Genomic DNA, 22,830 nt, shown 5'->3' on the forward strand with positions numbered 1-22,830 from the left:
CATCCCAGCAGTGCCCCCGAATGTGGGCTGCACCCAGCCCAGGCGGGACCCACCCCACCCCACCGAGGGAGCCTGGACCTTGCCCTCCCTCACTTCCAAATAGAGTTTGAACCTGGGTCTGAAGGCTGTGCGGGAGCTGCAGCGCGGTGGCAGTGGACAGAACCCCGTGTCCTCTTGGTGCCGTGCACACTCCAATCATGGAGGTGAGCCTGGGGCAGCACGCAGCCCCCAGCCAGCCTCCCAGCCTCCTACCCTGCTCCCCGCCCGCACACCCAGCTTCCCAGCCCCCCACCCAGCCACCCCTCTGTGCCTCCAGGTCCCCAAGAAGCTGGTGTGCTCGGTGGCCAGCTGTGCTGAGGATGCACTGGCAGGGCTGGTGGCATGCAACCCCGGGCTGCAGCTGCTGCGGGGACACCGAGTGGCCCTACGTTCTGACCTGGCTGCCCTGCGGGGACGTGTGGCACTGCTCTCCGGGGGGGGCTCCGGACATGAGCCCGCTCATGCAGGTGAGTGCCCATGCAGGTAAGTGCCCAGCCGTGGCCTTGATGCCCCTTGGGCGTCCCCGAGCCCCCCTGTGCCCGTTGCAGGCTACATTGGGAAAGGCATGCTGAGCGGCGTGGTGGCCGGTGCCATCTTCACCTCTCCTGCTGTGGGCAGCATCCTGGCAGCCATCCGGGCGGTGACAGCAGCTGGTGCAGGTATGATGACACCGTGGGGCATGGGGACACCGTGGGCCTGTGGTTTGACTTCTTGCTCACAGTGGGGACGCTGCTGATCGTGAAGAACTATACCGGGGACCGCTTGAACTTTGGGCTGGCACTGGAGCGGGCACGGGCAGAGGGCGCCGATGTACGGATGGTGGTGGTGGGCGATGACTGCGCCTTCGCCAGCCAGAAGAAAGCTGGGCGCCGCGGGTTGTGTGGCACTGTCCTCGTGCACAAGGTGTGTGAAGATGCAATGCCCCTCAGCGGTGACATGCAGGCGTCCCTCACCCATCGATGCCTGTTTGCAGGTGGCTGGAGCCATGGCTGAGGCGGGGGCAAGCTTGGATGAGATAGTCACAAGGGTGTCAGCACTCACCAAAGGCATGGGTATGTGCATGGGGCCCAATCCCTGTCCCCAACCCCATCCCTGTTCTTCCACAGTGCCTGATAAGAGGCACCAGCACAGGGTGAACTTCAGCACCCCACGCACCTGCAGCGTGCCTGGGACACAGTCACCCTTCTGCCTCCCCATCCAACCAACCACGTGCTCAATGCCTGCCCTGAAATCTGGCATGTATCCCTTTCTGCCTTCACCTTTTTGCAGGCACTCTGGGGCTCAGCCTGTCACCATGCAGTGTGCCTGGCTCCAAGCCTACCTTCCAGCTGGCTAATGATGAGATGGAGCTGGGGCTGGGTGAGGAGCTGCCCCCTCCCTGTGCCAAGCTGCTGGGGGGCATGGGTCCACGTGACCCTTGCCCCAACCCCAGGCATCAGCATGGGGTGACACTGCTACCCTTCTGCAGGGATCCACGGTGAGGCTGGCGTGCGCAGAATGAAAGTGAGCATCGTTCTTTCACCCCATCCTCCCTCTGTGTCTCCTCCCTGCCCTCACGCTCCCCTTGTGTCCCCCAGGTGATGCCTGTAGATGAGGCGGTGGAGACAATGCTGGCGCACATGACCGACCCCTCCAATGCCTCTCACCTGCCCCTGAGCCCTGGTGAGTCCCCCTGGCCCCTATGCACCTCTTATGCTACAAGTGGGGCTCTTACTCTGCTCACTGCTCCACAGGAGCCTCTGTGGTGCTGGTGGTGAACAACCTGGGCGGTCTGTCCTGCCTGGAGCTGAGCATTGTGGCTGGTGTGGCTGTGAGCAGTCTGGGTGAGTCACTGGGGACCTCATGGGGACCTTCTAGGGACCTCCTCACTTACATCCTTCTCATTCCTGCAGAGAAGCGTGGCGTCTGTATTGCTCGGGCACTGGTGGGCTCCTTCATGACAGCGCTGGAGATGGCCGGGATCTCCCTCACCCTTCTGCTGGTGGACAAGGAGCTGCTGAAGCTGATTGGTGAGCACCTGAAACATGGGGGGAGTGGCATGGGACCATGGGAATGTGTGAGGTGGCCCAAGACACTGGCCCCTGTGGACATGCAGCACCAGTACCTGGCTACTAGCTGTGGTGAAGTGAGTCTATTAGACTCACTCTCCCCTCCTGCTGCTCCAGATGCTGAGACCACTGCCGTGGCATGGCCTAACGTGGTCACAGGACCTGCCATGAGCCAGAGACCAGAGGTGGAAGCACCAAAGGAGGGAATGGAGACAGCAAAGCAAGTGCCCAGTACAGGTATGGGCAGCAGTAGAGTGAGAGAGGATGCTGTCACCTCCTCGTGCTTGAGTTTCCCTAACTCCTTTGAGGATGGGGGGGTCATGTCTCCTCAGGGCCCGGCACGGAGCGAGCGCAGAAGGTGCTGGCACGAGTGTGCAGCACCCTGCTGGGCCTGCAGGACAAGCTCAATGAGCTGGACCGTGCAGCAGGTGATGGGGACTGCGGCCACACGCACGCCCGAGCTGCCCGAGGTGGGTGCTGGTGCCCTGGGAAGTGCCATCTGCTGGGGCACCCCCTCCAAGGACACAGTTCCCCCCATTTGCTCCTTGCTGGGTCCCCACAGATATCCCCACACCAGGCATGGGGAAAGACCAGCTGTCTCCCAAGAGGGGCAGAGCCCCCCAGGGTAGTTGGGGGTCCCTGTGGGGAGTACCCCAGCCCTTTCTCTTCACCCTACAGCCATCCAGGAATGGATGCGTGCCCAGCCCCTGCCTTCATCTCCAGCCCATCTCTTCTCCGCTCTGGCCGACCTCCTGCTGGACAAGATGGGTGGCTCCTCTGGTGTGGTGAGCCCCAGTGAAGGGAGGGGGCATGTCTCAGGACCCCCACCATCCCCCCCATCACATGCACTGATGTGTTCTGGCAGCTATATGGACTGTTCCTGACAGCAGCAGCCCACCCCCTGCACAACCGCAGCGACCTGCCAGTGTGGGCCGACGCTGTGGATGCTGGCATTGAAGCCATGCAGCGGTGAGTGCAGCAGGACCCCCTGGGACTCCCTGAGTGGGACCTTGTCAAGCCCTCTGCTCCTTGTGCAGGTACGGAGGAGCGGCCCCAGGCGACAGGACAATGGTGAGTGCTGCGATGCTGAGGGACAGAGCCTCTGGCGAGGGTCCCAGTGCTCATCCCTCCACTGTGTCTCCCAGCTGGATGCACTGTGTGCTGCAGCACAGGCACTGCGTGCCCTACGCAGCCCCGGAGCTGACCTGCTTACGGTGCTGGCCTCTGCTGTGGAGGTATGGGGATGGAGTCCTAGGATGGGTGGCACCCAGGTGACATCTGAGGCTGCCTTGTGTGTCCCAGCCGTGTGCTGAGCATGCCTGTGTTTCCAAGCAGAGCGCAGAGGCAGCAGCAGAGTCTACTCGGCACATGGAGGCTGGTGCAGGCAGAGCCAGTTACATCAGCTCAGCCCAGCTGCTGCAGCCTGATCCCGGGGCTGTGGCGGCTGCAGCTGTGCTGCGAGCTGTGCTGGAGGGATTGCAGGGCTGAGCTATATCCCTCTGCAGGTCCCCAGGGCCACGGTGGTGATGGGAGAGGTGTTGGCACACCCTGCATGCCCCTAATAAACCTTTGCGGTCCCACTAGAGCATCTATTCTCATACAGAGAGGGACAGGATGGTGGGATGTGGGGTGTGGGAGGCAACTGGCCTTTCAGGGATGAATCCCCATGCAAAATGGAACCATGGAGGAAGGAAGCAGCTGGGCTATCCGCGTGCCTTTGCCACTGACCCGTGGCTGGGTGCCGGGTGGGGAAACCACGGGGTTCATGTGGCTGCAGGCACGGGGTCTGGAGGAGGCTCCAGTCAAGAGACAAAACAGGAACCAGGTCTGCAGCACGAGGTGGGGAACACATGGTGGCTCTAAGGGCTGAGGAACTGGCAGAGCAGCCCCAAAGGATGCACAGGAGCTCTGAGAAGGAAGCCAGCAGTTTATTAGGTGTCCATTTGACTGCTGGGTTGGTTCTACCTCCGCACAAGCATCCCCACAACAGGCAAGGCATGGTGCAAAGGCTCCTGCTGTTCCTGCAGAGGAGATGGAGCCAGGGCAGCCTGTCGTGGGCCAGGTCCCTTGGCACAGAGAGCTTCTCAAGCAGCTCTAGACCTGACTCTCTCAGGATGGCACTGCAGGGCTTTGGCACAGATCGCAGTCCAGGCATGGGGGATCAGAGCCAGGATCAGAGAGCCTGGGGCTGGCAGCAATGGGAGAGACCTCAGAGGTGTCAGTGCTCAGCACCAAGCAGAGGCTGCAAGGAGATATGCGTGAACCTTCAGCCCGTGCTGCCTGCCACCCCCACCCTGAAGATAAGCCAGCTCGGGCTGTGGGGGGCAGGGGCAGACCCCCAGCTCAGCTCCTCAAAGCCGTACTGGGAGCAGCCCCACAGCAAGGCAAGTACCTGGTGAGTGTCAAGGGAGTCGGCTTCTGGGCGCTTCCAGCTGGGCTTGGCCAGGGCATACAGCACCAGCATCCCAAACAGGATGATTAGGAGCCCCAAAATGTTTGCAAATACGGCCTCAGGGGGAAGGAGTTTGTACGGCACCGACGCTGTCCCATTCTTCCTTTGGAGGAGAATCACAGTGCTCATCTCACATGATGCCCTGGGACTGTGGGCTGAGCTCCCACCTACCCTGGTGGCTCCATAACACTGCTCCCATGGTCACCTGTCCCAAGGGTGCTGTCCCAATCCGCTGACCCAAGATGAATGCTGCACCAGCTACAAGCGGCCAGTGTATGTGGCAGCATGGCTGGAGGTGACATCTGTGGAGTTAAACCCTCCCAGAAAGCCTTCCTGAACTGCCCCGTCTTCCTCTCAGCCCACATAATTTATTACCCAGGAACTGTGCACCTGGCATGGGGGGAAATCACACACTTCCCTTAACTAAGCCCACATTTAGTTTCACTCAACGCCAGCGTAATCACAGAGAGTCAACACGCAGCCCGAATCCCCAGCACTCACAGGCTGAAGAAGAGCTTCTCATTGATGCCTGACACACAGGAGGCCATGGAGAGCATAATGATGGTGGAGCCGAAGAAGACGTGGATGGGCTTGTAGAGGGTGCGGAGCCAGATGGGTGCATAGGGCAGCAGGAAAGCACTGAAGCCAGCCACCCACTGTGGGGACAAGAGATGAGGAGGGGTGGCACAAGGGGCAGGGATGTGGGGTGTCAGGGCGAGCACTCACCTGGCAGGAGAAGAGTAGTATGGTGCCCAGCCCCAGCCAGCTGTGCAGCGAGTACATGTTGGGCGTTCCGCTCGCATTGTGGAAGTTGAAGACAGCCACCAGTCCCAGCACAGCAAGGATGAAGGCTGTCAGTGCCAGCGTGCTGTGCAGCATCTTCCAGGGCAGCTTGGGGCCTCGCCAGGTGGGGGGTAGGCGGTACACCAGAGCCGCTGGTGGGTGACAGTGTCAGGGAGGGACAATGGGACGTAGCCCCACCCCGCACGCCCTGCTTACCTGCTCCATACAGCACCACCATGCCCGTCACCATCAGCACAGGGTGCCAGTTGAACATGCGGGCGCTGCCATCCCAGGCGAAGCCACCTCGCCAGTGCTGGCACCACGCACTGACAAAGGCCACGCAGCCCAGACCCAGGCTCCCCAAGAAGGCGCAGAAAGGCAAGAAAGGCAGATCCAGCATCACCACAGCAAGTTGCAGGGTCCTGGGGGGAAACAGGAGCTTTCAGCCTTCCTGGAGGCTCCCTGCTGCACCTGCTTAGTTGAATGCAGGCACACTGGGGAGGAGCCACCCGAAAGGGGAAGCAGCTGCGGTGGGGAGGGTGGCCCCATCCAGTAGGGGCAGGCAGGCAGGAAGAAACGTTCTCTGCGGATCCCCAGCAGCCCAAAACTGTCCCCAGCACCTCTAAATCCACCCTCAGCACCCTCAAACCGGAGCCTAGCACCTTCAAATCCCACCCCAAACCCCCAACGTGCCCCCAGCACCCCCAAATCTGGGCCCAGCACCTCCAAAGCTGTTTCCTGCGTTGATAAAGCTGCCCCCAGCGTCCCAAAGAAGTGCAGCCCCACAGCCCCAAGAAGTGACGGACAGGCACGGGGCCGCGCTTATTTGCCTCGGGATTTGCATCTGTCCCCAGAAATAGATATTTTTGTGTCGGGGGAAACCGCACCTCAACCCCTCCCGGGACCCGTTGGGCCCCACCTCCCCTTCCCCTTCAGCGAGCGCCGCCATGTTGGACGGCGCCGCTCTAGCGGCCCGCCTCTATGGTGGTGTGGTCGCTGCCTGGGTGGAGGCCAACGCGACCAACGAGAGCTGTGGGTAGAGCGGCCCCCTCGCGCTTCCGCCCCCGCTTCCGTCTGCGGTTCCCATGGAGATGGAGAATGGTGGCCGTGGGTGAGCATTGGACCGCGGTCAGGGCCGGAGGTGGACGAAGCGGGGACGGCGGTACCGAGAGCGGCATGGAGACGAGACTGCGGGGCTCCGTGGCTGGGAAAAGGCCCGGGGGAGCGCCCCTGTGGATCTCCATGGGGAGGGAGGCCGCGAGCCGGGCTGGGCGCGGTGTGGGGTTTTGGGAGCGATTCTCAGCTTCGCGACTCTTTGTGGCAGCGATACGGGCAGTTCCCGTTCTCCTGGCCCCCGTCAGTTCTGGGCAGTGCCTTACCTGTGAGAGATGGGAAGGAAGGCTCTGGCTCCCTTCTCGTCCCCACACCTGTCTCCTCCTGTGTGAGCCGCCCCAAGCTGGGAGCATGCGGCTGGGGTGGGGCAATGGACAGCAATGCTGGGTCATGGCGTGCTCCAGCCCATTCCTATGGCATGGCCTGGGGGAGCCAGAGGCAGCAGTGTGCCAAACGCTGTTGGGATTTGTCACGGCTTTGACTCTGTTTTGGATTTGCTGGCTATGCCCAGCCCTACAAGCTGAACTCTGCTTCCTTCAGGTGCCAGCTGTAGGGAGCAGCGATGCCGAGCTCCTAGCCCTGTGCCATGAGCTGCCCTCAGCGCTAGGGATGCTGGGGCTGAAGGCTCAAGCCTCCACCAAAGGAAGATGCTCCAGACCAGCAACTACAGCTTGGTGCTGTTCCTGCAGTTTCTGCTGCTTTTCTACGACCTGTTTGTCAATTCCTTCTCGGAGCTGCTCCGCACAGCTCCTGCTGTCCAACTTGTCCTCTTCATGTGAGCACCAGGGTAGGAGGTCCGGGCTCTCCCACATCACTCTCTCCTCTCTCTTAATGCATCTCTCTTCTTCTGCAGCATCCAGGATATTGCCATTCTCTTCAATGTCATCATCATCTTCCTCATGTTCTTCAATACCTTTGTCTTCCAAGCTGGACTGGTCAACCTTCTCTTCCACAAGTTCAAGGGGACCATCCTCCTGTCGGCAGCCTATCTGGCACTCAGCATCTCCTTCCACGTCTGGATCATGGTAGGCTCAGGGCTGCCAGCTTCACAGCTCGCTTCTCTCTTCTGTCCCTCCCCTGTGAAAGGAAGGCCATAATCTCCCACTTGTTATAGCTATTGGGCTACCTCATCTCAGCCCCAGCCTCAGCACTGTGGCCTGCTCGAAAATCTGCAGGGAAAGCCTTGCACAGAAACTCACCACACCGGAGTAGTCTCTGCTGAAGGCCAGGGGACTCCTGCTTTGTTTACCTGGGATGAATCCCCAGCAAACACCAGCACTCAGGCTGGAGGCAGCCCCCTCCCTGCTGAAAACAAGCCCTAAGGGTCCCTGCTGTGTCCAAGCAGCCCCTTCTTCCCCATTTCAGCTCCCCCATCCTGTGCCACAGTCACCATTTGTCAAGCAAAGCAGCTGACAGGTGCTTCCTGTATGCTCTTCAACAGGGCTTGGGGAGAGGGTCCATCCTGCTACCCCAGGGCCAGTTTGTGACTGAAGCGACCCAGGGATGTTGTACCCACACTGTCTGGACAGCAGATTGGTGGGGATTTGCAGGGATCTAAAGTCTGAAGCAAGAATAGGTCCTGACTTGCTGGCCAAATCCCCTGAGCTGCTTAACCTTTGGAGCTGGCACCAAGAGCACAACAGCCCTTGTGGGGCTAGCTCCATCCCAGTGGGATCATCAGCACCCCTAAATTAGCCCATGGGTTCTTTCTTGTTTCTGTCTATGTCAGAACCTGCGCTGGAGGGATTCCAGTCGCTTCATCTGGACAGAAGGCCTGCAGACACTATTTGTTTTCCAGCGGCTGGGTAAGGGCTCACGCTTGCTGAGAAAGCAGGAACAACTCTGTCACCTGCCTGAGGGACACCCCACAGCTTAGTCCCTGTGCCCTCACCTCCTTTCTTCCCGCAGCGGCTGTGCTCTATTGCTACTTCTACAAGAGGACTGCAGTGCACCTGGGTGACCCACTCTTCTACCAGGACTCGCTCTGGCTGCGCAAGGAGTTTGCTCACTTCCGTGGTTGATGGCCCCACTCCAGCTCGCTGCCCCCTCTGCAGCTCCTCACCCTGGGGGGATGGAGCCAAGAGGCTGGAGGGTCCCAGCCCCTCTGTATTCCTCTTCGTCCTCGTGGTGATCAGACCTTCTGCACTGGGAGCTGGCAGGGTGCTCGTGGCTGCATGGAGGGAGGATCCATCCCGGTGTCACAGCCCCTGGTGGGATTTGGGCGTTTTTATGAGTAGTAAGGAAATAAATTGTCTACATTTTCCAATCTGTGTGTCCTAGGTCTCTCCTGCTCTTTGCTTGTCACGCAGCCTTGGCCTGCTCGGTGTTCCGAAATTCAGGGTTATTCCCACTGGGCAATGCCCCCTGGGGTTCTGCAGGCACAGCAGCAAGGGGGAGAAACGAAGCGGGCGGACTGAGGATTCGAACCGGGTGTTCGATCCTCCAGGGCCATAGAGAGGGCAGGAGAGAGCGGCCGGGCGGCTTCCCGCCGGCAGCGGCGGTTCCCATGGAGATGGAAGATGGCGGCGAGGAGTGAGTGTGGGGCCGGGAGCGGGAGGCGGCGGGGAACGTGAGCCGGGCGGCGGACAGCGGGACCTCGCCCATCCCGTCCCACGACCCCCGCAGGCCGCCAGCGCTCCTCGGCCCCGCTGCAGGTCCTGCTCTTCCTCAACGGGTGGTACAGCGCGACCTACTTCCTGCTGGAGGCGTTCATCTTCGCCTACAAGGGTGAGCTCCCGCCCTCCCGCTCCTCCGCCCCCCGCGCCCAGTCCTGAGCGTGGCCGTGCCCGCAGTGCTGCTGCTGCCGTACCCGCTCACCAACCTGCTGCTGGACGTGCTGCTGCTGCTGCTCTACCTCGGCGTTGAGACCACGCGCATCTTCTTCGGTGAGGCCTCGTCCCTTTTCTCCCTCCCCCCAAGCCCTTCGTCAAGCTGCGGGGCCTCGCACTGCTCACCCTGTGCCCTGCAGGTTCCAAGGGCAACCTGTGCCAGCGCAAGGTGCCTCTGGCCGTCTGCTTGGCCCTCACCGTGCCGGCGGCTGTCATGGCGACCTACTGCCTGCTGCTGCAGACCTACGCCCTGCGCCTGGAGGCCATCCTCAGCACCATCCTCCTGCTCTTCTACGCAGCGGAGCTGCTGCTGGGTGGCCTGGCGCTCACCTCCTTCTCTAGGTAGGTGGCATAGGAGGGGAGGGAGCTCTGGAGGTTCTCCTGTCGAACCTCCTGCTAAAGAAGGTTCTCTAGAGTACGTTACAAAGGAGAGCATCCAGGTGGGGGTATCCCCACCACCTCTCTGGGCAGCTCGTTCCACTATTCTGTTACCCTCAAAGTCAAGTTCTTCCTCGTGTTCAAATGAAATTACTGTGTTCCAGTTGGTTCCCTGTTGTCCCTTGTTCCTGCCACCAGGCGCCTCTAAAAAGAGCTTGCCCCCATCCTTTTGTGCCCTACCCTTCAGATATTGATAAGCATTGATCAGATCCCCTTTCAGCCTTCCCTTCTCCAGGCAGAATGGCTCCAGGGCTCTCAGCCTTGTAAGGGAGGTGCTCCAGGCCTCAACCATCTTTGCAGCACTGCAGCAGTTTCCTATCTACTAAGAGCCAGGGAAGCCAGAACTGGTCCCATTGCTCCAGATGTAGCCTCCTCAGGGCAGAGCAGAGGATGAGGAGAACCTTGCTTGCTCTGCTGGCCACACTCTGCACAATGTACCCCAGGGTCCTGTTGGGCTTCTTGGCCATGAGAGCACACTGCTAGTGTATGGACAAGTGTTCGTCAACTGGGACACTATTGGCATCCTTGGCCACAAAGGCACGCTGCTGGGTCATGGCCAACCCATTATCCACCAGGACACCCAAATCCTTCTCTGGAGATCCCTTCCTGCACTGCTGTACGCAGTTACACGCATAGGACCCTACACTTGCCCTCGTTGAACCTCATCAGGTTCATCCCCCACCCAAATCTTAGCCTGTCCAGGTCTCACTGAACAGCAGCACAGCCTTCTGGTGGTTGAGCCTCTCCTCACATGTCCTCCTCTGTCCTTTACAGCACAGATGTGTACTGAGACCCTGCAACAGAGGACCACAGCAGCACAGGTACACGAGATGGCAGCAAGCAGGTGGCACTGGCTACATCTCCCAGCCTGTGGCAGTGAGCCAGACCCACGCCAGCACCTGTGGCCAGTGCCAGGAGGGTGCTTCTCCCTGCCTTCCCAGGCAGCGCTGGCCCTGCTGCCACCTGACCCCAAGGCTTGTGACACACAGGTCAGTTCAAGGTACAGAGAAATTCTTTTTTTTTTTTTTTTTTTACAGCATTGTCAGAAGAAATCACTATTTTCCAATAAATATGTATTTTTACCTGGTGCCTCAGTCTATGGCATCCTCCAGGGCAGCAGGCTGGCCATAGGGTGCTCAGAGGCTTCAGGCACCTCATTACCAGTGCCAACCCCTGCCCTGAGCTAACCTGGGGGGGCACAGAAGCTCTTGGGAAGGCCCTGGAAGACTTTGGGTGGGGAGATCATGTAGGTGCTTGGCTTTTGCTGCCCATCCCTCAAATGTGGCTGCACTCCCCTACGACGCCCACACCTTCATCCCTGACAGAATCTCTTCAAAAATGCCATATAAAAGACTGACAATGTCATCAAGTTTATTACACAATTTCCAACCTATCAGAAAGACAAACAAACCTAGTCACTGTGGGCAGGAGGGGCAGCGCCTCGCCAGGTGGTTAACAGGGGTTCGCTCTGCACTTTTCCCCCCACTAATTGGAAAGAAACTATAAACTTGTGTCGTTAAGTAGAAAAAAAAACAACAAAAAAACAAAAACCAGAACTCACCCACCAAATGCTTCCCCCCAGCGTTCGCCTGCTAAGCTGGCAGGCACCTCGTGGTACTTGACAGAATTTTTCTTTTGTGATTTTAGCCTAAAAAAAGACCTGTGGAGCCGCGTTTCTCCTGTCCAGCAACAGTTCTGAAGGCGATGCCACCCAACTGGCATCCCGGGGGGCTGGCTGGTGGTTTGGGGCTCCTTAGTTTGCCTTGAACCTTTTGGGCTCCTCCAGTGCACAACCTTAGTTGGAGGGACCTGTATGGGGCTATGAGCTCCTCCTGGACCTTGAAACAGCTGTGCACAGCACTGTGCAGCCTACTGGGCATAGGGACCTCGTGGCCTTGTCTCTGCCACCTGTCCCAGCTTGCAAGTACACTACTGTGTGCAGAATGCTGCTGGGAAGGGGAGACACAGTCCCTGCGTTTGCAGCTCTGCTTCCTCTAAAACAAGGAAGGCTCTGTGGGAGAGGCTGGCTTCGTGCGAGGCCCCACCAACTCCTGGCAGCCAGAGCTGCTGCTCTGGGAGATGAACTGGCTGCGATCCTGCTGTGAAAGTTGGGGCAAAGGGGGTGACCCCAGCCCAGCTCTCTTCCAGCTGAAACGGGAAGCTGCGTGCCTCTGAGCCCCCGTGCCCCCGAGGATCTGTCCATTTCCAGCCACTCCTGGAGGGCTGTGAAAGGAAAGGGCTCAGGAGCCTTCCTCCATGAAAATAAAGCACCATTTCTCTTTGGGTCCAAGTATTCACAGAGCAGAGCCCCCTGGCTTTCAGCCTCTCCTCCGGGAGCAGCAGTAGCAGTGGGTGTAAGCAAGGGCTCAGGCCCCAAGGCCACGAGGTGTCAGGGAGTCCCTTGGGTGCCCCAGAAGAGCTGTGGGTGGCGGGCGAGGGGTGAAGCAGCGTCAGTGGCGCAGTCCTGGTCAAGGTGAGGAGATACGAGTCCATTAAAAACCACTTACTGAAAACTTCTGCACGAGAGAGAAGAGAAGCGAGGTCAGCACTGCAGCAGCACGCGTCCCCAGCCATTGGCGCAGCGGCACCCGCTCTAGCCTCACCTGTCTCAGTGGTGCCGGTCCCTCTCTCTGTCCCTGTCCCGGTGCCGTTCGTGCTCCCGGCTCCGCTCCTGGAAATAATCCTCGTGCCGATCCTCGCTGTGCAGGACGTCCCGGTGCCGCCGACTGCTCTCACGGGACCGGCTGGGAGAGCGCTCCCGAGACCGGTGTCTTTTCCTGGGGGGAAGAAGAGCGTTTGGTCACCTGCGGAGACCCCAAGGAGCCGTGCAGCCCCTCGAGGCAGGGTACCTGGCGGAGCTGCTGCTGGAGCCTGTGCTGTAGGACTTAGCTTCGATCCCGTGCAGGCAGTCTTTGAGGGAGGAGAGGAGGACGCGGCACCGCTCGTCGTTGGCAACGCGGGACTGTTTGATGACGGCAATGGCCGTCAGGAGGGTCTCGATGGCATCGCTGTAATCACCTGTGGGGAGCAGAGGAACGGTGAGGGATGCGGCAAGCTGCAGGCTCAGGGCTGAGGGGACAACGGGGCACAGGGACGCAGTCACCGTTACCCGCGCTGGCACCCGACACCGCTTTGGAAATGGCACTGCTGGAGATGGCCCGGTTCCTATTCATGATCTCCTCGAACTCCACCTCGCTCACAGGGGCAGGTGGTGGACCGAGCTCCCGGCTGTGCAGATACAGAGCGGAGGGCTCAGCGCAGCTCCCCCCGATGGCGCCGAGCCCCCCTCCGCCCTCCGCTCACCTGCTGTGGTTGTACGAGGTCAAAGCTTTGCCGTAGGCATCAGGTGGAGGCCCCAGGGCCGCGCTGGGTGGGGGGAAGAAGGCCGGGTTGAGGTGCAGGGCCGGGGGGACGGCCCCTGGGGGGGGCACAGCCAGGTGCGGGGGCAGTCGGGGTGGAGGGGGCATGAGGTGCTGGTAGTGGATGCCGGGCGGCGGGGGGGGGACGCCAAAGCTGGAGGAGAGGGGCGGCAGAGGGGGCATGGGTGGTGGGGGCAGCCCCATGAGGGGCAGGGCAGCGGGGGGGCGGTTGAAGAAGGGCAGGATGGAGGGGGGCTTCTCCAGGCGGCCGGGCGGCAGCGCATTCTCCGTTGGTGTGGCATGGCCATCCAGTGAGTCAGAGGAGTCCCGTGAGTGGGCCCTCGGCGGCACGCCTGCAAGGGGCACGGGAAGGGCAGTGAGCTGCGGCCAGAGGTCCCGCCTGCCCCGCACTGACCTCCTCCTCTTCTTCCCTACACGCGCGTGAGGTTCAGCCTTAGGAAAATTCAGGGTGCCCAGGGAAAGATCCAGCCAGCCAAACGTAGCCTCCACTTACGCGTGCCTCTCCAAAAGGGTCACCCGCGGCCACCCGCACAGCGTCCTGGGGACGCTCGCTTTCAGTGGCCACAGAGAGAGCGGGGATGAGGACAGGGGTGAAAAGAAATGGGGAGAGATGGCCAGAGCCCAGCTTCCTGAAGGCAATAAACAGCCCCAAGCGCCTGCAGTCTGCTCAAGCAGGCAGCATGAGCATGGATGCAGGGGCAGAACCAAGTGCCAACAGCTGTAGGAAGGAAAAACTGCCCTGGAAGAGAAGGGCAGGAATTGAGGATGAGGCTTTCGGGATGAGCCAGGAGAGAAGAGGGGACAGAGCTCTGGGAAAGCTGCCGAGCCATTACGAGACCCCTCAGGGAGGCTGAAAGTGCACAAACCCTGGCCACTGAACCACGAAGGTGGGCAGGGACACGGCCCAACAGTGCTGCCAAGCAGCAACAGGGCCAAAGGAAGAGTGCGATAGTTGCAGCTACCCCCCTGAACCTTGGCCAAAGCCTTTAGAAAGATGGGCTTTCCTTGCACAAAATGGGTCATGGGGTCTACAATGAACACAGCTGGCCAAGACCTCCTCGTCCGTGCTCCTGCCAAGTCCGTCCGTGCGGGCTCTGCAGAGCCCCCCAGTGCGGGGCCAGGGCGTCACATCGCTGCGGAGTGAGGCTAGGACCATCTATGGCCATTGTAGAAAGCCCACGGCCAGGCCCCAGCTGGAATACTGTGTCCAGTGATGGGCACCTTACCTCCGCAGGGATGGACAAATTCTGGAGGAGATCCAGAGAAGAGCTACTAATAGATATGGAGGGTCTTAGCTATGTTGGTAGGCTTAAGCCCATTCAGTTTGGAGAGGAGGAAGAGGAGGCTACGAGGGATCTTCGCAGTGAGTGAGCACCTAAAAGGGGATCATAAAGACTCGGGTCAGGATCTAAGCAGACTCAGAAGCAACCGGACATAACCCCAGAGGCTGCTGGTGGTTTACCCCCACACCCCAAGGTCTTGTCCTGACGGCTCAGTGGGGCCCAGGGAGCTGCCCGCGGTGCGCCTGCACCCCACTCACGTTTGCGAGCCTGAGCCTCGAACTGGGACAGGTTCTGCCGGGTGGCCAGCCTCACCTCCACCTTGTCCCCATTGAGCACTTTGCCAGGCAGGAGCTCCAGCAGCTTGTGGACTGAGTTCTCAGAGGCCACCACCACCTCTGCGTACCTGCAAGGAGGGCTGGCGGTCAGCAGGCTCCCGGCCCTTCACCCCCTCGCAGGTTGACAACCCACACCAAGCAGCACGGAGCTCGTGCCTCCATCAATCCCCCTCCCTTTCCCAATGCCTGCGCTGTGGACAGCCCGCGTTTCATCCTCCCTGCTCCGTGCCAGCTAGGGAAAGCTCTGCCCCCTCACCGCCCCCAGGACGTGGCTATGGGGGGCCCGGCTACCCCATTCTCCCACGTTCCCTTACCCCTCAGCTCTCACCCTTTCGACTGGCCATTGGCTCGGTTCTCCGCAAACTTCAGCTCCACCACATCATATACACCCACTGAACGGATGGTCTGGATCAGCTGCTGGTCGGTTGTCCACTGTGGGGCAGCAAGGCAGAGGCTGGGATTGTGTTCAGCTCCGGCAGCCTCCCCGGCACCCCAGGCCCAAACGCAGCCCTCCCGCTGGCTCCATGGCCTCTCAGGGCTACAGAGTCCCTTTTCCCTTAGGCCAAGCCCAGCTTGGAGTATTGGCTCAGCACAGAGGAAGGAGAACCACTGCCCCAAGCGACCCTACGTCTCCAAAGAACCCTCACTTGTTTGTGCCTCCAAAGCACTCACCCAGGAGAAGCTGCCCACGTAGACAGCTGCCCTCTTGTTGCGCAGCCCGCTGTAGGTATACAGGATGGCAGGGGCTTTGCTGTTGGGTTTGGGAGGGGGCTCCTGGCGGATCTCAGGGGGGGGCTCCAAGCTGCCGGTGCGGCTTTCGGGGGGCTGCGAGCTGGCAGTCAGCACGTCGTCATACAGGTCCATCTGGTCAGCATTACTGAACTCTGAGTCCTGCGAGGGGAGAGACGGTTAAAGGGAAGCTGGGGTTGATACTCTGGCTCAGGAAGGGCTCTCTGGGTTGTTAGAGCACACGGGGGGCTATGTGAACTGCCCTGTTCTACTGAAACACTCCCAGCACCGCCCAGTAGAAGCCAATTCTCAGCCCTATGGAGTGTCACATCCCAAAGCCTTCTGCCGTCCCCAGGGCCACCTCCTCCACTTTCTCCATAGCTGGCTTGCTGGCTGTGACCTCAGCAACTGGGCAAGATCCAGCTTGTTCTATGCACCAATCTCATCAATGCAGAAGCAGAAACCAAACGCCTCAGGGCTGAGCCTCCTACTCCCTTCAGCAGGTACCAGACCCCTCCTTGCCCGCAGGCAGTTCCATCACCTGGCTCCACCAGCACAATTGCACTCTCTTTCAGGCCACCAACTTTCTCCGTGCGCTCTCCGCAGTAGTTCAGCCTTTAGGATGAAGCTGTGACTGAGGAAGCTCACCAGCTCCCGGGCAGCACAAACCCAGAGATCTGCCTCAGCACTGCAAGGGCTGATCCCTCCCCTCTCCAAGTCCTCCAGAAAGCCACCCTCTGACCCCTGAGGCCATCTTCACATGCAGAAGATGCCACTCTTCGTCAGCAGGCAGCCCTAAGGTTCAGAGAAACCCAGTACGAAACCATATCCTCTCTGATGCTCTCTCCTTGACAACCGTTCCTAAAGAAAGCCATAATTTTTGGCATTAGGCTCCTTTGGCTGATAAAAAGGTTACAGAAATTCCAATAGGGAGTTATTTTTGTCCTCATTCTCTGAACAGCCCCAGTTCCTCTGCCTCCCACATTCCTGCCCCAAGGCCTGGAAGCTTTCTGCTTGTGAGAGCTCTGGAGAATAGGAATAGGTGCTGGGGCAGGGATCGCTCAGGAGCTGCTGTGACATGGGAACTCTCATAGCTCCTCCGGGTTTGCTTGTGTTTTGATGTTCCCCTTTACAAAGATCCTAGCAAGGCAACACTGAACCTGCAAGCGCTGCCCATTGCCACCATCTTTCCTCCAACCACAACCAGCTCCAGTTCCTGAAGCTTCCATCCATCCAGCTGTGCTACGGCACCCTTTGTGCCCCACACCCCAAACTCTCTGTGGTTATGCTTTTCCACAATGCCTTCCACGGGGTGGGCTCACACTGTCCCTCTCAGTTTTGCCCCTAAAACTCCCAGTCTAGAGCAGCCCCTCTTTTTCTTCAGCTCTCACTTTAGCATTCATTTAGAACTGCTGTAGAGTTTCTCCATTATTTTATATCCTGGAATTACAGCCCTACAACCTCTGCGTGCCTACTTTTCCCTCCCCCAGTCACCTCTCCCAAGCTCCATGGATACTAACTACCACCAAACTGCCCAAGAACCCCTAAACTGAGCAGAGAACAGCAACGGAAACTATTCTAGGAGGAGCTCACTGCCCTTTGAGGCCACTTCCTCACTCTGAGAGCTGTCCCAGTGGGGCCCCTAGACATCCAGGGCCCACTCTTCGCAGTAAGAGCAGTCCCAGGGGAATTCCCCGACCCACGGGACCGATCCCAGCCCCACGTGTGCCCCCAAACCCACTTTTTTTTTGCCCAGACCCCCTCTGCGTGCCTCCCCCTCCCAACCTCCACACCTGGTTAAACTCTTCGTCAGCGTAGATATCAATCAGGTCCACTCCCTCCGACATGTTCCAAGGCGAAGAGCACACCGAAGGGGCTCTGCGGCGAGGAATGAGTCACCACAGCACCCTTACTGCCCCCATCACACCCCCTCAGGGCCCTGCCTGCCCCGAAACGGGCCCTGCGAGCACAACAGGCCCCTCGACCAAAGCACGAGCCTCCCCCACCTCACGTCCCCTCGCTCGGGATTTAGGGATCAGGAAGGGAGCGGGGTTCCCACGTCCCCCACCCGGTGAGGCCCCCCCCCGCTGTAGGCCCCAAACTCCCGCGCTCCCGCGCCAACAGCGCTCACCGCCACCTCCAGGGCCGCCACGCCACGCCCCTTCCTGCTTCCTCCTCCCACCTTTGACACGCCCCTTCCGGCTCCCGCCCGCATTTGCCACGCCCCTTTCCGCTTCCTCCTGCTTTCGTCACGCCCCTTCCGGTCCTCCCTGCCTGCCATAGAGTCGAGAGGGCTGGGTGTGCAGAACGCCCCCTGGTGGTGGTGGGGCTGGGAGGAATCATGGCGATGAGCAGGGTGAGAAGGGGCTGCGGGCTGACGGAGGCTGTAGGAAGGATTTTTGGGTGGCTAATTGGGGATACCGGGGCGAGGGACTGGGGGGCAGTGAGGAAAGTGGGAGTGGGCTTCTGCTTTGGCGCTGTGTGTGAAGACTAGGCCTTGAAGGGAAATAGGGGGGAAATGGGGGAGAGTTGGGGCCTAGAGGGGAACGGGGAGGGGATTAGGGCTAGAGAGGAACGGGGGAGGAGGGGGATTAGGGCCTAGAAGGGGAGAACAGTAAGAGAATGGGGCCTAGAGGTGGAGTGGGAAGTGGGATTGAGGCCTGGAGGGGAAACAGGCAGGAGTAGGGCCTGGTGGGGAATGTGGGGTAATTGTTGCATGGGGAGAAATGGGGTCTGTATGTGGGATGGAGGAGATTGGGAATGGGGGAGCCTGAAGACTTGCTGTGGAATTGTGGTTTCTGACCAGAGGGGAATGAGGGGTCTGGGGGGTCCTATGAGGAATGGGGGCATTGGGATCTGCAGAGGAAATGGGGACAAAGTAGGGCTTGGAGGGCATTGCTGCCTGGGGGAGAATACAAGGGGATTGGTGCTTGGAGGGGATTGGAGTCTGTATATAGGGTGGGAACATCAGGGCCTGTGGAATGAAGGGGTTTGGAGGCAGTGGGGCTGTGTGGCATGGGAGTAGACTGGGGTTTCTGAGGACTAGAAGGGGATGAGGGGTCTGGGGGGAAAGTCCTATGAGGAGTGTGGAATGGGGCAGCGAAGTCTGGGGGTGAAATGTGAAGCTGAGTGTGGACATAAGGGGGGTGTGAGAGGATGGAGCCACGAGCAGGGTAGGAGGGATTGGAGCCTGGAGGGGGAACGAGGGGCAGTGTGTGGGGTCGGGGGCTTAGCAGGGCCTGGGATGTGTCTTGTGTTGGGGAATAGGTGGGCTGTACGTGGAATGGGGGTGACTGGGGGGTCGTGGGGCTCTGCTAGGGCTCTCCTCATCTTTTCCCATCTCCTTGGCAGCTGTGCTCGCTGCCCCACTGCACACTGCGCCGCCCAGCGCTGGCAATGCTGTGCGTGCCACGTGGCTACAGCGGGGGGTCACTGGGTGACTCAGGGAAGGACATGCTGGAGATCCCACTGCCGCCCTGGAAGGAGCGCCCCAATGAGCCTCTGTCCACCAAGAGAGCGCGTCTGCTGTATGAGAGCAGGAAGAGGGGCATGCTTGAGAACTGCATCTTGCTCAGGTGGGGCCTTGCACAGATAGTGACAGGGCAAAGGCAGGAAGGAGCTTTTTCTCAGGCTGGAGGTTGTGTCCCGCTTACCCCCATGTATTCTCCTGCAGCCTTTTTGCCAAGGAGAACCTGAGCCGTATGGACGAGCGGCAGCTGAACCTCTATGACCGGCTCATCAACGAGCCTAGCAATGACTGGGACATCTACTACTGGGCCACAGGTACGTGTGCACTGCATGTGGGTGACTTGGGGCAGCGCTGAGCTGCTCTCCTACGCTCTGCCTCTTATTTGCAGAAGCCAAGCCCACGCCGGCTGTGTTCGACAACGAGGTGATGGCCATGCTGAAGGAGCTTGCTAAGAACAAGAAGAAGGAGCAGAGGCTACGGCAGCCGGACCTGGAGTACCTCTTTGAGTCCACAAACTGACAGCTTCTCCCTCAGGGCACAACAAATAAAGCTGTGACTGCTAGCTCCTGGTACAAGTGTCCGCTGCCTCCAGGTACTCAGGCACAGTGGGTCACCCCACAGCTTGCCATTCCCCCGTCTGTTTGTCTGTCCCCATACCAAGCTATGGTCTCTGCCCCACTGCTCACCCGCCATGGGACCAGGCATCATCTTGGCGTGGCACTGTGGGGACCTCATGGATTTCTGTGCCGTTTCACGGGGGCCGCAGGACCCCCGCATGGGCCAGGATGGTGGGAACCCTGAAATACAGGGAGCCGTGCTGGAAATGTTGTGTCGGGGGGCTCAGCCTACAGCTGAGGGGAGGGGCACGAAGTAGGGGGGGCGTGGCATCGGTTGGTGGGCGTGGCCTGTGGCATAGGGGCGTGGCTTTTTGGGTTGGTTCTGCGCTGAGAGGGCGTGGCCTAGGAGCCCGAGGGCGTGGCCTAGGAGCCCAGGGGCGTGGCCCTCGGCCCCGCCCCCAGCTGTACTGCGTTGCTCGGGTGCCGGTGTCTTCAGTCGGAGGCGATGGGCAGCGGCGGCTCCACGTGTCCCATTTCGGCTGAGGGCCCGGCGGGCGTGGAGCAGCGCCTGGAGGCTCGGGGCGGGCAGCTGCCCCCGGCGCTGTGGGCACAGCGTGGGCTTCGCAAGCTGTACCTGAGCGGTGCCGGGCTGCGTGACGTGCCGGCCGAGCTGGCGTCCCTGCGGCATCTCCGCACGCTGGCGCTGGATGGCAACGAACTGATGGAGGTCCCCGAGGCCCTGTGCCAACTGCCCTGCCTGGCGTACCTCTACCTGGGCCGCAACGGGCTGCAGGGCTTGCCGCCTGCCTTCAGCCACCTGCAGAGCCTGCGCTGCCTCTGGCTGGAGGGCAACTTCGTGGGTCGCTTCCCCCACGCCCTGCTGGGCCTGCCCGGCCTGCGCAGCCTGCAACTGGGAGACAACCGTCTGGCACGCCTGCCCTCCTGCCTGCCCCGCATGGCCGGCCTGCAGGGCCTCTGGCTGTACGGCAACCGTTTCCAGCACTTTCCCCCGGTGCTGCTGCGCATGACTCAGCTCCGCATCCTTGACCTCGATCGCAACCGCATTGCCCGCTTCCCTGACCTGCAGTGCCTGGCCGGCCTCTCCCTGCTCTCCTATGACCACAACCCCGTGCGGCAGCCGCCCTGCGTGGCTGACACGGTGCGGCTGGTGGGCAGCGGGGCCGTGGAGTACATGGAGGCGCGGGAGGAGCGGCTGCGGGAGCAGCAGCAACTTGAGGAAGAGGAGGCGGAAGGCACTGGGACGATCCCGCGGGATGATGGATCCCCGCTGCTGCAGGACGCGCCGTGAGGGATTGTGGAGACGCTGAGCACCAGATCTGAGGAGCTCAGGGTGCCTTGGAGCATCCCAAATAGACACAGGGCTCAGTTTTTGGATGGAGGAAGCGTCACTCCACTCTGACTGTGCGACGCCTCTGTCCCAAGAATGAGCAGTGCAGCACTGGGTACCTTTTATGGTACGTCCTCGGTGGATTCTCTGTGCTCCTGGCTCCTTGGCTGAGGAGGGAGAAGGAGTCACTGGTCCCACTGCCCATTGAGTTTTGGGATGGACACACAAAGTTCTTCTGCGTGCTGAGCTCCCGTTCTCCAGATTTTTGGAAGAAGGCAATGGAAAACCTCACCTGCAGCCTTCACCATGCAGAGGAGCTCCATGCCGTGCCTTAGAAGAAGTACTGAGGCTCACGGTCCACAGCTGTGTTTGGCAATAAAAAGCACAAATCTGGTGTGAGAAAAGCAGTGGGGTCAGTTCTCAGGGCAGGGGGGTTGTTGGGGAAGGGCTATGAGTGCAGTGCGTGGCCTTATTCTGATTTGTGTGTCGGGATGCAACCCCATCCCTAAGCTCTTGGGCTCACTGGCTGCACATCCACTGCTAATTGCAGGGGGTTGGGGTTGGAGGCCAGCAGCCAGCCCGCGTGCCTTCCACGTCCTTTTTCCTTTACAGCTATTTTCTGGGCTGCAGGGAAGCAGTGGGATGCCTGGGAGTGCTGGCAGCCCTGCAACAATGGGGGTTGATAAAACCTAATGTGGGGCTTTGGTTGCCTTTTTGGAGTCTGGGTCTGCCCCTGGGGAACAGGGGCAGGGCACAGAATTCGGGTGGTCCTGAGTGTCACCAGCCTGTGCCTACAGCTTGTGATGCTTGCAGAGGTCTCCCTGCCTTTCCAATGCCTTTTCCCCCCTGCATTCTAATTCCCCATCCCTCTCAGCTTTGGGATATGTGCTGGGATGGGGCTGGGATCCAGGACCTGCTGCAGGCATCGGAAGTGTTTTGGGTGCCGGCCCCGTTGCAGTGCATCATCCATACGTCTGTCTCTATATATATCCCTCTCCGCCTGCTCACAGATCCCCATACGTGTTTTGCAGCTGGGAACGTGCTGCTATTTCCATCTGCTCCCGCTGACTGCAGGCGCTGGGGATCACTGCGGAGATGCCACAGGAATCCAGGCTCTGCCGTAGCCCTGCTGCTACCAAGGGCTCCACGCTGCCAAAATTTTGAGCTGTGGCTCAGCAGGGTGCAGCCCTAAGCCAGTGGCACCAGGGAGCTGCTTTGTCCCCTGTTCTGGCACTCGAGAGGAGCCATGTTCCCAAGGTGCCGACTGCATCGCTCTCTGCCAGCCCTGCATCTGGAATTTCTTTCATTTATTCAAGAGCAGCGTCCGCACAATTATTTATCACAGCAACCTGAGCCTCGACCATGCTGCCAGGCTGCCGTGTTTCCCCTGTGCTGGGGACAGGCGCTGTGCTGGGCATGGTAGCTTTGTGCCCTGTGTGTACAGAACCTCCTGGGGGAAACAAGCCCAAATCTCACCCTGTAACCCATCCCAAGGATCATCCACAACCCATCCGCAAACCCATCTTAAAATCTATTCCCTAAACACATACCCAAAACCCCATCCCCAAACCCATCTTTAAATCTGTTCCCTAAACCCATTCCCAAAACCCCATTCCCTTACCCCATCATCTTTAAATCTGTTCCCTACCCCTATTCCCAGGCCCCATCCCAAAACCCCATCCCCAACCCGTTCCCAAACCCCATCCCCAAACCCTGTCCCCATCCCCCATCCCCATACTCCATAACCAACCTCATCCCCAACCCAACCCCAAGCCCTGACCCCAATCCATCCCCAATCCCATCCCCAAGCCATTCCAAACCCACCCCCATCCCATCCCAACAGGGAATGTTCAGCGTTGTGGGGGATGATCAATGTTGGGGGTGACACTCAGTGCTTGGGGATTTGCTGTGTGCTTGAGGGCGTGCACAACACATGCAGGTGACACTGTGACCTCCCTTGCCCCCCACCCCATAAAGATAAGGAACACGGGCAGATTCACACAGTCCTTTATTACCGAGAGTGGGAGC

The 22,830-nt window shown here is 59.9% G+C and overlaps 7 protein-coding genes across 13 annotated transcripts; 5 read left to right on the plus strand and 2 right to left on the minus strand.

Moving 5' to 3' along the window:
- The first annotated feature begins 57 nt into the window (after window positions 1-57).
- On the plus strand, window positions 58-3,670 carry TKFC (triokinase and FMN cyclase). Its single transcript, XM_052696369.1, has 17 exons — window positions 58-203; window positions 317-506; window positions 588-698; window positions 761-942; window positions 1,013-1,091; window positions 1,309-1,398; window positions 1,508-1,542; window positions 1,617-1,701; window positions 1,773-1,862; window positions 1,932-2,048; window positions 2,205-2,324; window positions 2,420-2,557; window positions 2,766-2,872; window positions 2,953-3,056; window positions 3,125-3,158; window positions 3,233-3,322; window positions 3,423-3,670. Exons 1-17 carry the CDS (start codon window positions 198-200, stop codon window positions 3,573-3,575), a joined length of 1,731 nt encoding a protein of 576 aa, XP_052552329.1. The 5' UTR covers window positions 58-197; the 3' UTR covers window positions 3,576-3,670.
- Window positions 3,671-3,999: 329 nt separating this feature from the next.
- On the minus strand, window positions 4,000-6,816 carry LOC128087114 (lysosomal membrane ascorbate-dependent ferrireductase CYB561A3). 4 transcript variants are annotated; one of them, XM_052696404.1, is made up of 6 exons: window positions 6,702-6,816; window positions 5,539-5,744; window positions 5,266-5,474; window positions 5,041-5,195; window positions 4,480-4,642; window positions 4,000-4,329 (listed from the first exon to the last, which is right to left on the minus strand). In XM_052696404.1, exons 2-6 carry the CDS (start codon window positions 5,720-5,722, stop codon window positions 4,306-4,308), a joined length of 735 nt encoding a protein of 244 aa, XP_052552364.1. In that variant the 5' UTR covers window positions 5,723-5,744; window positions 6,702-6,816; the 3' UTR covers window positions 4,000-4,305. The 4 variants fall into 4 exon arrangements, with proteins under 4 accessions (XP_052552364.1, XP_052552363.1, XP_052552360.1 ...); XM_052696403.1 differs by lacking the exon at window positions 6,702-6,816 and adding an exon at window positions 6,242-6,399; XM_052696400.1 differs by lacking the exon at window positions 6,702-6,816 and adding an exon at window positions 6,210-6,345.
- On the plus strand, window positions 6,307-8,701 carry TMEM138 (transmembrane protein 138). 3 transcript variants are annotated; one of them, XM_052696423.1, is made up of 5 exons: window positions 6,318-6,433; window positions 6,976-7,210; window positions 7,289-7,460; window positions 8,165-8,240; window positions 8,344-8,701. In XM_052696423.1, exons 2-5 carry the CDS (start codon window positions 7,083-7,085, stop codon window positions 8,454-8,456), a joined length of 489 nt encoding a protein of 162 aa, XP_052552383.1. In that variant the 5' UTR covers window positions 6,318-6,433; window positions 6,976-7,082; the 3' UTR covers window positions 8,457-8,701. The 3 variants fall into 3 exon arrangements, with proteins under 3 accessions (XP_052552385.1, XP_052552383.1, XP_052552384.1); XM_052696424.1 differs by lacking the exon at window positions 6,318-6,433 and adding an exon at window positions 6,463-6,484; XM_052696425.1 differs by lacking the exon at window positions 6,976-7,210 and having other exon boundaries at window positions 6,307-6,433.
- Window positions 8,702-8,819: 118 nt separating this feature from the next.
- TMEM216 (transmembrane protein 216) lies at window positions 8,820-11,251 on the plus strand. The gene is made up of 5 exons (XM_052696429.1): window positions 8,820-8,967; window positions 9,061-9,162; window positions 9,228-9,320; window positions 9,404-9,605; window positions 10,476-11,251. The coding sequence occupies exons 1-5, from the start codon at window positions 8,955-8,957 to the stop codon at window positions 10,489-10,491; spliced, it is 426 nt and encodes a 141-aa protein (XP_052552389.1). The 5' UTR covers window positions 8,820-8,954; the 3' UTR covers window positions 10,492-11,251.
- CPSF7 (cleavage and polyadenylation specific factor 7) lies at window positions 11,048-17,658 on the minus strand. 2 transcript variants are annotated; one of them, XM_052696379.1, is made up of 10 exons: window positions 17,560-17,625; window positions 17,222-17,306; window positions 15,372-15,590; window positions 15,028-15,131; window positions 14,622-14,767; window positions 13,005-13,413; window positions 12,811-12,929; window positions 12,551-12,719; window positions 12,305-12,478; window positions 11,048-12,217 (listed from the first exon to the last, which is right to left on the minus strand). In XM_052696379.1, exons 2-9 carry the CDS (start codon window positions 17,273-17,275, stop codon window positions 12,310-12,312), a joined length of 1,389 nt encoding a protein of 462 aa, XP_052552339.1. In that variant the 5' UTR covers window positions 17,276-17,306; window positions 17,560-17,625; the 3' UTR covers window positions 11,048-12,217; window positions 12,305-12,309. The 2 variants fall into 2 exon arrangements, with proteins under 2 accessions (XP_052552339.1, XP_052552338.1); XM_052696378.1 differs by lacking the exon at window positions 17,222-17,306 and having other exon boundaries at window positions 17,560-17,658.
- An 8-nt stretch (window positions 17,659-17,666) lies between these two features.
- Window positions 17,667-19,459, plus strand: SDHAF2 (succinate dehydrogenase complex assembly factor 2). The gene is made up of 4 exons (XM_052696427.1): window positions 17,667-17,784; window positions 18,780-19,003; window positions 19,102-19,211; window positions 19,286-19,459. Exons 1-4 carry the CDS (start codon window positions 17,770-17,772, stop codon window positions 19,414-19,416), a joined length of 480 nt encoding a protein of 159 aa, XP_052552387.1. The 5' UTR covers window positions 17,667-17,769; the 3' UTR covers window positions 19,417-19,459.
- A 368-nt stretch (window positions 19,460-19,827) lies between these two features.
- On the plus strand, window positions 19,828-22,807 carry LRRC10B (leucine rich repeat containing 10B). The gene has a single exon (XM_052696410.1). The coding sequence runs from the start codon at window positions 19,960-19,962 to the stop codon at window positions 20,761-20,763; it is 804 nt and encodes a 267-aa protein (XP_052552370.1). The 5' UTR covers window positions 19,828-19,959; the 3' UTR covers window positions 20,764-22,807.
- Window positions 22,808-22,830: the final 23 nt, after the last annotated feature.

The sequence above is a fragment of the Tympanuchus pallidicinctus genome, unplaced genomic scaffold, assembly GCF_026119805.1.
Source record: "Tympanuchus pallidicinctus isolate F22 unplaced genomic scaffold, pur_lepc_1.0 scaffold3, whole genome shotgun sequence".
NCBI lineage: Eukaryota > Metazoa > Chordata > Aves > Galliformes > Phasianidae > Tympanuchus > Tympanuchus pallidicinctus.